This window comes from Pleurodeles waltl, chromosome 6 (assembly GCF_031143425.1).
Source record: "Pleurodeles waltl isolate 20211129_DDA chromosome 6, aPleWal1.hap1.20221129, whole genome shotgun sequence".
NCBI lineage: Eukaryota > Metazoa > Chordata > Amphibia > Caudata > Salamandridae > Pleurodeles > Pleurodeles waltl.
The window spans coordinates 862,248,085-862,260,868 of NC_090445.1; the positions used below are offsets into that span (position 1 = coordinate 862,248,085).

Here is a 12,784-nt window from a genome sequence, read left to right on the forward strand (position 1 = left end):
GTACAACAAATGCTTAACACTACTCCTTGGATAAGCCTACTGCTCGACCACACTACCACAAAATAGAGCATTAGTATTATCTATTTTTACCACTATTTTACCTCTAAGGGGAACCCTTGGACTCTGTGCATGCTATTCCTTACTTTGAAATAGCACATACAGAGCCAACTTCCTACAACGCTCCAACCAACAAATGAAATCACTAAGCCTACAGTATAAGTATACTTAAAAGTATACACGAGATTGAACGCCTATGCTCAACTTAAAAAAAAAAGGAAAAGAAAGGGGATTGACCATCCAAAAACACTTGGCCACAACCTGCAATTCCTCATCTGCGTTACAACCAAATAGGAAATGAGTTTGTAGCTTAACTACATATTTTAATTCAAGTTGATCAATAGGTTTTTGGTATTGCCATATATATTTTTTTTTACTTGATCTCATAATCTTAATTTTGCCTAGTCATTATTGTGATGAGTTTTGTAATGCTTGGCCATGGCATAAGAACATGGCTCATTTATTACTGCCCTTCTGTGCTCCATAATACTTTTTCCGTTTTGTTCAGATAGTTGTGTAACTCTAGAAATCAATGTAAGTTGTAATATTTTCCCATTCCTTTTATCTACACCAAAAAAGGTGAAAAAACTGCCTATCAATTACAGAAATGTAAGACGGGTAAATATAAATGTTTTTGTTTCAATTCAAACACTTTCTAGGGAACCTTAAAAAATGTTTTTAGAAACGTTCACTTTCTATGAAAGGCACTTATAGACAAAATATATACATGAAAATTTACGAATACATAAATCTCTTATGGAAAACAAGTTAAACAAAACTTCAAATTTATGGCCCAATTACGATCATGATCACGTGGCGAGACTGATTTGCTCTCTATGTCTTTGGTCAGAAAACAAACGTAAGAATAAATCTACAAAAGAAAAGATGGGAAAGCACTGGGATATGGAAACTCTTAATATTTACTGGGATAAAGTAATAAACTTGTTGAGGTTGTTGTGATATTTTAATACAGACATGTGACATAAAATGGCAACCTGCTGATTTTCAAAACCTGAGATTCCCATGACAAAATGTGAATAGGCTGTGTAACTGGAAACAATGGCGTGACATCAGTTTTATGCCCGTATGCCACACAGTATTGATGCAAACAGAAACTAATAATTCACTTACAAAAGAAAAACTTCTACTGACCGTGTTGTATGGTATATGGCTATAGCATGCTCTCACATTCAGCCACATTCCAAGCAGCATATATATATATATATATTTTTCAAATCTAATTCAAGAAAAATTCTTCTAAAAGGATTACGTGCAAAACGGATTGCCGAACTTCCCTGATAAAGAGCTTGGCCACCAACAATATCGGAGTTTAACTCTTTATATTTCAAATGGTTCTAAAGGTAATTCCATTTCTTTTGTTTATTGTGATTATGTAGTCATGTGTGGGCTACACTTGGTTTCGTACTAAAGTTGAAGTGTAAAACCAACTGTTTATATACTTCATGCTCAACATTACAGAATGTTGCTCCTTCAGGACCCAGGGTACTAGGATTTACTCAGAAGCCCATATGACCTCAACTGCAAAACGATCTTAGCATATCACTGCAGTACATTCCTCACTAGGTTGGTCTCCCATGCACAGTGTCAAAAATGTTCACAATCTGGTAGCAAAAGAAAATAAAGAAAGCAAGCTCTGCTCAAACTGAACCCCCTTATTCAAAACATTTCCAAACCGAAAAATGAATCATATTTGGGAAATGCTCCAAGGATCTTGAAGACTACACCAACACACATATGAATGGCAAGATCAATCTCCACTTTTAAAAATGGCCTCAAACATTATTTTCTAAAACACCTTTCATAATCTGTACAGACAATTGCTCATTTCAAACTCAGCATTACAAAGGTACCACCTTTTTGAAACCCATGTTTGTGACATGCTCTTTGCTTGTCTTGCTCGCACTCAATGCCTTGTTTCAGTAAAGTGCTCAGCCACCTTGTGCCCAGGGGCTTAACGTGCTACACCAAGAACCTAAATAAATCAAACTATAGAACTCATCTCTCTATCGAGGAATATTTCTGCCTTCACAAGATTTATCCAAGTCTTGCTACAAAAACAATTTACTATGCAGGATGGGTCCTCCAGAGAAAAAGCACCTTACCTGCCACTGAAGGGTTGTGTAGATTTTGGCTTCCAAATTTCTACTACTCTCTGTCAGTTCGGTGGCTGTAGGGTAGAGACAAAAAACATTATGATGGAACATACAAGGATGTAGCACAAAGGCTATTTGGATGGAAATAAAGAAAACGTCTATAAAAGACATACAGGACCTGTATGAAGCACTAACCTATTAGGATTAATTTACTAAGACTTACAAAGACCATAGCAGCTTTAATTCTCATTTTTCATAAGGGCCTCTAATGGGTACTAGTGACTTAATGAGCATTGTTTAATACCCTTCATTTCTGATCAATGAACTCTCTTCAGGAAATATATTACAATTTGCAGGGCACAGACAAAATTTAAAGTAAATTGGAACCATCCAGACCAGTTGTTCCAACAAAGCTTTTATCTTCTTTAAAAAAAAAAAACAGAAGACAGCCAATGCGCTTCATTCACCACCTCTGAACTTCCCCATCAATGCTTCATAGTACTGTGAAACGTTACGATCACCAAGTGTATCAACTTCACAGGTTCAACCAAAATTGTTCCATAGTAATGTCCCTATATGTAACGCGTAGTAGCTTAAATTCAAAGCATTTCTGAACCTTCCGACTGCTCATCAGCATGCCATGGTATTCACAGGTGGTGAACGAAACGCATTGGCTGTCTTTTGATTTATTGAAGAAAATAAAGACTTCGTTGGAACGACATGTTTGGATGATTCCACTTTCCTTTAAATTTTGTCTGTACCCGGTCAATTGTAATATATAGATAGTTGACTTTTTTTGGGTTGCACCCTGGGAGCAGCAGGTGCCTTGGTGGGGGCACGACATCAAACTTTGTGAGACAAGGGGAGGTGCGGTTGAACCATTTGGTTCACTGCTGTGGTCAGATGATATTTATCTCTTCGGAAAGTAGTAAGCAAATATAGAAGGCATATGAGTGGCAAAAGAGTTCCACTCACAGTAAAGGGCACTAAAGGAGTCAGAGGATGTGCGCATTAACAGATAAATGCTCTCAGAGCCGAGCATACTGTTGTGTCAAAGTTACAGGCAATGATTTGACATGAACTTTTGGAGTAGGTCAGTCAGCAAATTCCACACTTGCCTGAAAAGTGAAATAGGAAAACTAATGGGTCAGTTAAGAATATCAGAATGCTTCCTACTTTATTCACGGTTCCTGCCAAGTGATAGCTGATCAAAAATTTATCAATGCAATCCAGCAGGGTTCCTACCCGAAATTACTTTGTTGTGATCAATCTGGCACTCCACTTCTTCTACTGTGGCTTATGTTTAACTGGCTTGAAATGAAAGGTTGTCAACTAGTATTAAACGTCCATCAGAAAGTAATGAGACACAATGAATGTTTTTTAATTACTGAAAACATTTAAATGGAAACATACATTAGACCGGAATACATAATAAGGAATTACTGTCACATGCAAGTGACTTTTTCTCATCTATAATGGGAGCTTCATTACGTCATTCTCTTGAGTTTGAATAGAATGCCAGGCAACTCTTTGGCAGAATGATAAATGCTAACTCAGTAAATCAGAAATAACTTAAAACCGTGTCTGAATATTTAACATATGTATATATAAGATAATGTATATATTTACCGAAAAAACTTTGACAAATTTATGTTGTAACTATAACAATGTACCATTGATGATACATTTGACATCGGCATTAAAAAAGTTTTTGGTGGAATGGGGCTAGGCATGCATCTTCCACCCAATCCTCACAGTGCACAGCCTGTGCCGTGGACTTGCAGTTCTGGAGATTAATGAGAAAAAAAACTAGTTATAGGGCCTGGCAAGAGGCTGGGTGCATGGCCAGGCGAGCCTCAGTACCTGCTAATAAAGGTCGTGCCCAATGATTTATGTCTCTATGGCCGATCATGCACACACACTTTGTAAAGAAATGGCTCCCTGTTGCAGTTACCCCCCACTTTTTGCCTGATACTGATGCTGACTTGACTGAGAAGTGTGCTGGGACCCTGCTAACCAGGCCCCAGCACCAGTGTACTTTCACCTAAAATGTACCATTGATCCCACAATTGGCACACCCTAGCATCCAGATAAGTCCCTTGTAACTGGTACCTCTGGTACCAAGGGCCCTGATGCCAGGGAAGGTCTCTAAGGGCTGCAGCATGTATTATGCCACCCTAGAGACCCCTCACTCAGCCCAGACACACTGCTTACAAGCCTGTGTGTGCTAGTGAGAACAAAATGAGTAAGTCGACATGGCACTCCCCTCAGGGTGCCATGCCAGCCTCTCACTGCCTATGCAGTATAGGTAAGACACCCCTCTAGCAGGCCTTACAGCCCTAAGGCAGGGTGCACTATACCATAGGTGAGGGTACCAGTGCATGAGCACTGTGCCCCTACAGTGTCTAAGCAAAACCTTAGACATTGTAAGTGCAGGGTAGCAATAAGAGTATATGGTCTGGGAGTCTGTTTTACACGAACTCCACAGCACCATAATGGCTACACTGAAAACTGGGAAGTTTGGTATCAAACTTCTCAGCACAATAAATGCACACTGATGCCAGTGTACATTTTATTGCAAAATACACCCCAGAGGGCACCTTAGAGGTGCCCCCTGAAACTTAACCGACTATCTGTGTAGGCTGACTAGTTCCAGCAGCCTGCCACACTAGAGACATGTTGCTGGCCCCATGGGGAGAGTGCCTTTGTCACTCTGAGGCCAGTAACAAAGCCTGCACTGGGTGGAGATGCTAACACCTCCCCCAGGCAGGAGCTGTGACACCTGCCGGTGAGCCTCAAAGGCTCACCCCTTTGTCACAGCCCAGCAGGGCACTCCAGCTTAGTGGAGTTGCCCGCCCCCTCCGGCCACGGCCCCCACTTTTGGCGGCAAGGCTGGAGGGAACAAAGAAAGCAACAAGGAGGAGTCACTGGCCAGTCAGGACAGCCCCTAAGGTGTCCTGAGCTGAGGTGACTAACTTTTAGAAATCCTCCATCTTGCAGATGGAGGATTCCCCCAATAGGGTTAGGATTGTGACCCCCTCCCCTTGGGAGGAGGCACAAAGAGGGTGTACCCACCCTCAGGGCTAGTAGCCATTGGCTACTAACCCCCCAGACCTAAACACGCCCTTAAATTTAGTATTTAAGGGCTACCCTGAACCCTAGAGATTTAGATTCCTGCAAACTACAAGAAGAAGGACTGCCTAGCTGAAAACCCCTGCAGAGGAAGACCAGAAGACGACAACTGCCTTGGCTCCAGAAACTCACCGGCCTGTCTCCTGCCTTCCAAAGAACTCTGCTCCAGCGACGCCTTCCAAGGGACCAGCGACCTCTGAATCCTCTGAGGACTGCCCTGCTTCGAAAAAGACAAGAAACTCCAGAGGACAACGGACCTGCTCCAAAAAGACTGCAACTTTGTTTCAAGAAGCAGCTTTAAAGAACCCTGCAACTCCCCGCAAGAAGCGTGAGACTTGCAACACTGCACCCGGCGACCCCGACTCGGCTGGTGGAGAACCAACACCTCAGGGAGGACCCCCGGACTACTCTACGACTGTGAGTACCAAAACCTGTCCCCCCTGAGCCCCCACAGCGCCGCCTGCAGAGGGAATCCCGAGGCTTCCCCTGACCGCGACTCTCTGAAACCTAAGTCCCGACGCCTGGAAAAGACCCTGCACCCGCAGCCCCCAGGACCTGAAGGACCGGACTTTCACTGGAGAAGTGACCCCCAGGAGTCCCTCTCCCTTGCCCAAGTGGAGGTTTCCCCGAGGAAGCCCCCCCTTGCCTGCCTGCAGCGCTAAAGAGATCCCTTGATCTCTCATAGACTAACATTGAAAACCCGACGCTTGTTTCTACACTGCACCCGGCCGCCCCCGCGCTGCTGAGGGTGAAATTTCTGTGTGGGCTTGTGTCCCCCTCGGTGCCCTACAAAACCCCCCTGGTCTGCCCTCCGAAGACGCGGGTACTTACCTGCAAGCAGACCGGAACCGGGGGCACCCCCTTCTCTCCATTCTAGCCTATGCGTTTTGGGCACCACTTTGAACTCTGCACCTGACCGGCCCTGAGCTGCTGGTGTGGTAACTTTGGGGTTGCTCTGAACCCCCAACGGTGGGCTACCTTGGACCAAGAACTGAACCCTGTAAGTGTCTTACTTACCTGGTAAAACTAACAAAAACTTACCTCCCCCAGGAACTGTGAAAATTGCACTGTGTCCACTTTTGAAATAGCTATTTGTCAATAACTTGAAAAGTATACATGCAATTGAAATGATTCAAAGTTCCTAATGTACTTACCTGCAATACCTTTCAAACAAGATATTACATGTTAAATGTGAACCTGTGGTTCTTAAAATAAACTAAGAAAATATATTTTTCTATAACAAAACCTATTGGCTGGATTTGTCTCTGAGTGTGTGTACCTCATTTATTGTCTATGTGTATGTACAACAAATGCTTAACACTACTCCTTGGATAAGCCTACTGCTCGACCACACTACCACAAAATAGAGCATTAGTATTATCTATTTTTACCACTATTTTACCTCTAAGGGGAACCCTTGGACTCTGTGCATGCTATTCCTTACTTTGAAATAGCACATACAGAGCCAGCCTCCTACACACTTTATAACACATTACCCTTGTTTATAAACTATAACCAAATTCATTACTATTATGTGGAAGAACGAGAGAAAGGTCATAAAAGGCACACAACAGGGTACGAGCTATAGTTAGCACAGCTTAGCATCACTGAGGACTTCAGGAGTTTTATTATTAGGTTTTGCTTTGTGTTGGAACTGAGAAAGGTTCTTTGCAAAGCTCTGGAGAGCATGCACCCCCTGCTTCTAACTCACCATAGCAAGCTTTTGCTTTATGACCTCCGACTCAGTACACGCAACAATCCTGCGTGTGCACTGGAGGTACTTTTGAGACATGGACTGAACAAATAGGCATGACCCTTTAGTATAGGCTGACACACTGTAGGAAGTTGGCTCTGTATGCACTATTTCAAAGTAAGGAATAGTATGCACAGAGTCCAAGGGTTCCCCTTAGAGGTAAGATAGTGGCAAAAAGAGATAATAATAATGCTTTATTTTGTGGTAGTGTGGTCGAGCAGTAGGCTTATCAAAGGAGTAGTGTTAATCATTTGTTGTACATACACAAGCAATAAATGAGGAACACACACTCAGACAATTCCAGGCCAATAGGTTTTTGTATAGAAAAATATATTTTCTTAGTTTATTTTAAGAACCACAGGTTCAAGATTTACATGTAATACTTCAAATGAAAAGTATTGGAGGTAGGTACTTTAGGAACTTTGAATAATCACAATAGCATATATACTTTTCAAATAAAACACATAGCTATTTTAAAACTAGACACTTAGTTCTTGCAGGTAAGTAAACCACATATGGGGTTCAAGTTTGGTGCCAAGGTAGCCCACTGTTGGGGGTTCAGAGCAACCCCAAAGTTACCACACCAGCAGCTCAGGGCCGGTCAGGTGCAGAGTTCAAAGTGGTGTCCAAAACGCATACGCTTCAATGGAGAAGGGGGTGCCCCGGTTCCAGTCTGCCAGCAGGTTGGTACCCGCGTCTTCGGAGGGCAGACCAGGGGGGTTTTGTAGGGCACCGGGGGGGACACAAGTTAGCACAGGAAGTACACCCTCAGCAGCACGGGGGCGGCCAGGTGCAGTGTGCAAACACACGTCGGGTTTCCAATGTAAATCAATGGGAGACCAAGGGGTCTCTTCAGCGATGCAGGCAGGCAAGGGGGGGGAGCTCCTCGGGGTAGCCAACCACCTGGGCCAGGGAGAGGGCCTCCTGGGGGTCACTCCTGCACTGGAGTTCCAATCTTTCAGGTCCTGGGGGCTGCGGGTGCAGAGTCTTTACCAGGCGTCGGGATCTGGGAGTCAGGCAGTCGCGGTCAGGGGGAGCCTCGGGATTCCCTCTGCAGGCGTCGCTGTGGGGTTCAGGGGGGGCAACTCTGGCTACTCACAGTCTCGTAGTCGCCGGGGAGTCCTCCCTGAAGTGTTGTTTCTCCACAAGTCGAGCCGGGGGCGTCGGGTGCAGAGTAGCAAGTCTCACGCTTCCGGCGGGAAACGCAGTTGTCTTGAAGTTGCTTCTTTGGAAACAAAGTTGCAGTCTTGGGTGACCAGAGCCGCTGTCCTCTGGAGTTTCTTGGTCCTTCTAGAGCAGGGCAGTCCTCCGAGGATTCAGGGGTCAATGGGTCCCTGGGGAAATCGTCAATGGAGCAGTGTCTTTTAGAAGTGGTGAGACAGGCCGGTAGAGCTGGGGCCAAAGCAGTTGGTGTCTCCGTCTTCTCTGCAGGGTTTCTCAGCTTAGCAGTCCTCTTCTTCTTAGATTGCAGGAATCTGATTTCCTAGGTTCTGGGGAGCCCCTTATTACTGAATTTAGGGGTGTGTTTAGGTCTGGGAGGGCAGTAGCCAATGGCTACTGTCCTTTAGGGTGGCTACATCCTCTTTGTGCCTCCTCCCTGAGAGGAGGGGGGTACATCCCTATTCCTATTGGGGGAATCCTCCGTCTGCAAGATGGAGGATTTCTAAAAGTCAGAGTCACCTCAGCTCAGGGCACCTTAGGGGCTGTCCTGACTGGCCAGTGACGACTCCTTTTTTTTCTCATTATCTCCTCCGGCCTTGCCGCCAAAAGTGGGGCCATGGCCGGAGGGGGCGGGCAACTCCACTAGCTGGAGTGTCCTGTGGTGCTGGAACAAAGGGGGTGAGCATTTGAGGCTCACCGCCAGGTATTACAGCTCCTGCCTGGGGGAGGTGATAGCATCTCCACCCAGTGCAGGCTTTGTTACTGGCCACAGAGTGACAAAGGCACTCTCCCCATGTGGCCAGCAACATGTCTCGAGTGTGGCAGGCTGCTAAAACCAGTCAGCCCACACAGGTAGTTGGTTAAGGTTTCAGGGGGCACCTCTAAGGTGCCCTCTGGGGTGTATTTTACAATAACATGCACACTGGCATCAGTGTAAATTTATTGTGCTGAGAAGTTTGATACCAAACTTCCCAGTATTCAGTGTAGCCATTATGGTGCTGTGGAGTTCGTGTTAGACATTGTAAGTGCAGGGTAGCCATAAGAGTATATGGTCTGGGAGTCTGTCAAAGGTATTGCTTAGACACTGTAGGGGCACAGTGCTCATGCACTGGTGCCCTCACCTATGGTATAGTGCACCCTGCCTTAGGGCTGTAAGGCCTACTAGAGGGGTGACTTATCTATACCTGCATAGGCAGTGAGAGGCTGGCATGGCACCCTGAAGGGAGTGCCATGTCGACTTACTCATTTTGTTCTCACCAGCACACACAAGCTGGCAAGCAGTGTGTCTGTGCTGAGTGAGGGGTCTCCAGGGTGGCATAAGACATGCTGCAGTCCTTAGAGACCTTCCTTGGCATCAGGGCCCTTGGTACCAGGGGTACCACTTATAAGGGACTTATCTGGATGCCAGGGTGTGCCAATTATGGAATCAAAAGTACAGGTTAGGGAAAGAACACTGGTGCTGGGGCCTGGTTAGCAGGCCTCAGCACACTTTCAATTCAAAACATAGCATCAGCAAAGGCAAAACGTCAGGGGGTAACCATGCCAAGGAGGCATTTCCTTACACAACCCCCTCCCCCCCCCCAAACGAAAGAGGATGAGACTAACCTTTCCCAAGAGAGTCTTCATTTTCTAAGTGGAAGAACCTGGAAAGGCCATCTGCATTGGCATGGGCAGTCCCAGGTCTGTGTTCCACTATAAAGTCCATTCCCTGTAGGGAGATGGACCACCTCAACAGTTTTGGATTTTCACCTTTCATTTGCATCAGCCATCTGAGAGGTCTGTGGTCAGTTTGAACTAGGAAGTGAGTACCAAAAAGGTATGGTCTCAACTTCTTCAGGGACCAAACCACAGCAAAGGCCTCCCTCTCAATGGCACTCCAACGCTGCTCCCTGGGGAGTAACCTCCTGCTAATGAAAGCAACAGGCTGGTCAAGGCCATCATCATTTGATTGGGACAAAAAACTGCCCCTATCCCATGTTCAGAGGCATCTGTTTGCACAATGAATTGCTTGGAGTAATCTGGAGCTTTTAGAACTGGTGCTGTGCACATAGCTTGCTTCAGGGTGTCAAAGGCCTGTTGGCATTCTACAGACCAGTTTACCTTCTTGGGCATTTTCTTGGAGGTGAGTTCTGTGAGGGCTGTCACAATGGATCCATATCCCTTCACAAACCTCCTATAGTACCCAGTCAAGCCAAGGAATGCCCTGACTTGAGTCTGGGTTTTTAGAGCTGCCCAGTCCAGAATAGTCTGGATCTTAGGCTGGAGTGGCTGAACTTGGCCTCCACCTACAAGGTGTCCCAAGTAAACCACAGTTCCCTGCCCTATCTGGCATTTGGATGCCTTGATAGAGAGGCCTGCAGATTGCAGAGCCTTCAAAACCTTCAGGTGGACCAGGTGATCCTGCCAGGTGGAGCTGAAGACAGCAATATCATCAAGATAAGCTGCACTAAAGGATTCCAACCCAGCAAGGACTTGATTCACCAACCTTTGGAAGGTGGCAGGGGCATTCTTTAAACCAAAGGGCATAACAGTGAACTGATAATGCCCATCAGGTGTGGAGAATGCTGTCTTTTATTTTGCTCCAGGGGCCATTTTGATTTGCCAGTACCTTGCTGTTAAGTCAAAGGTACTTAAGAATTTGGCAGCCCCCAATTTGTCTATCAGCTCATCAGCTCTAGGAATGGGATGGGCATCTGTCTTGGTGACAGAATTAAGGCCTCTGTAGTCCACACAAAACCTCATCCCTCTCTTTCCTTCCTTGGTGTGAGGTTTGGGGACTAAGACCACTGGGCTAGCCCAGGGGCTGTCAGAGTACTCAATTACTCCCAATTCCAGAATCTTGTGGACTTCCACCTTGATGCTTTCCTTAACTTGGTCAGACTGTCTAAATATTTTGTTTTTGACAGGCATGCTGTCCCCTGTGTCCACATCATGGGTACACAGGTGTGTCTGACCAGGGGTTAGGGAAAATAGTTCAGCAAACTGCTGTAGGACCTTCCTACAGTCAGACTGCTGTTGGCAAGAGAGGGTATCTGAATAGATCACTCCATCCACTGAGCCATCTTTAGGGTCTGATGAGAGGAGATCAGGGAGAGGTTCACTCTCAGCTTCCTGGTCCTCATCTGTTACCATCAACAGATTTACATCAGCCCTGTCATGGAAGAGCTTAAGGCGGTTCACATGGATCACCCTCTTGGGGCTCCTGCTTGTGCCCAGGTCCACCAGGTAGGTGACCTGACTCTTCCTCTCTAGCACTGGGTAAGGGCCACTCCATTTGCCCTGAAGTGCCCTGGGAGTCAGAGGCTCCAGAACCCAGACTTTCTGCCCTGGTTGAAATTCAACCAGTGCAGCCTTTTGGTCATACCACAACTTCTGGAGTTGTTGGTTGGCCTCAAGGTTTTTACTTGCCTTTTCCATGTACTCTGCCATCCTTGAGCGAAGGCCAAGTACATAGTCCCCTATGTCTTGTTTAGGCTCATGAAGAGGTCTCTCCCAGCCTTCTTTAACAAGAGCAAGTGGTCCCCTTACAGGGTGGCCAAACAGAAGTTCAAAGGGTGAGAATCCTACTCCCTTCTGAGGCACCTCTCTGTAAGCGAAAAGCAGACATGGCAGGAGGACATCTGTAAGGAAATGCCTCCTTGGCATGGTTACCCCCTGACTTTTTGCCTTTGCTGATGCTATGTTTTGAATTGAAAGTGTGCTGAGGCCTGCTAACCAGGCCCCAGCACCAGTGTTCTTTCCCTAACCTGTACTTTTGATTCCACAATTGGCACACCCTGGCATCCAGATAAGTCCCTTGTAACTGGTACCTCTGGTACCAAGGGCCCTGATGCCAGGGAAGGTCTCTAAGGGCTGCAGCATGTATTATGCCACCCTAGAGACCCCTCACCCAGCACAGACACACTGCTTACCAGCTTGTGTGTGCTAGTGAGAACAAAATGAGTAAGTCGACATGGCACTCCCCTCAGGGTGCCATGCCAGCCTCTCACTGCCTATGCAGTATAGGTAAGACACCCCTCTAGCAGGCCTTACAGCCCTAAGGCAGGGTGCACTATACCATAGGTGAGGGTACCAGTGCATGAGCACTGTACCCCTACAGTGTCTAAGCAAAACCTTAGACATTGTAAGTGCAGGGTAGCCATAAGAGTATATGGTCTGGGAGTCTGTTTTACACGAACTCCACAGCACCATAATGGCTACACTGAAAACTGGGAAGTTTGGTATCAAACTTCTCAGCACAATAAATGCACACTGATGCCAGTGTACATTTTATTGTAAAATACACCAAAGAGGGCACCTTAGAGGTGCCCCCTGAAACTTAACCGACTATCTGTGTAGGCTGACTGGTCCCAGCAGCCTGCCACACTAGAGATATGTTGCTGGCCCCATGGGGAGAGTGCCTTTGTCACTCTGAGGCCAGTAACAAAGCCTGCACTGGGTGGAGATGCTAACACCTCCCCCAGGCAGGAGCTGTAACACCTGGCAGTGAGCCTCAAAGGCTCACCCCTTTGTCACAGCACCGCAGGACACTCCAGCTAGTGGAGTTGCCCGCCCCCTCCGGCTCCGG

General features: G+C 46.3%; 1 protein-coding gene across 1 annotated transcript in view; it reads right to left on the bottom strand.

The window, feature by feature from the left end:
- The window catches only part of RRP12 (ribosomal RNA processing 12 homolog), a 682,638-nt gene that overhangs the window by 474,000 nt on the left and 195,854 nt on the right, over positions 1–12,784 (bottom strand). Inside the window, exon 16 of the mRNA XM_069239610.1 lies at positions 2,181–2,245. Within this exon, the coding sequence (XP_069095711.1) occupies positions 2,181–2,245 (65 nt within the window). The remainder of the gene's footprint in view (positions 1–2,180; positions 2,246–12,784) is intronic.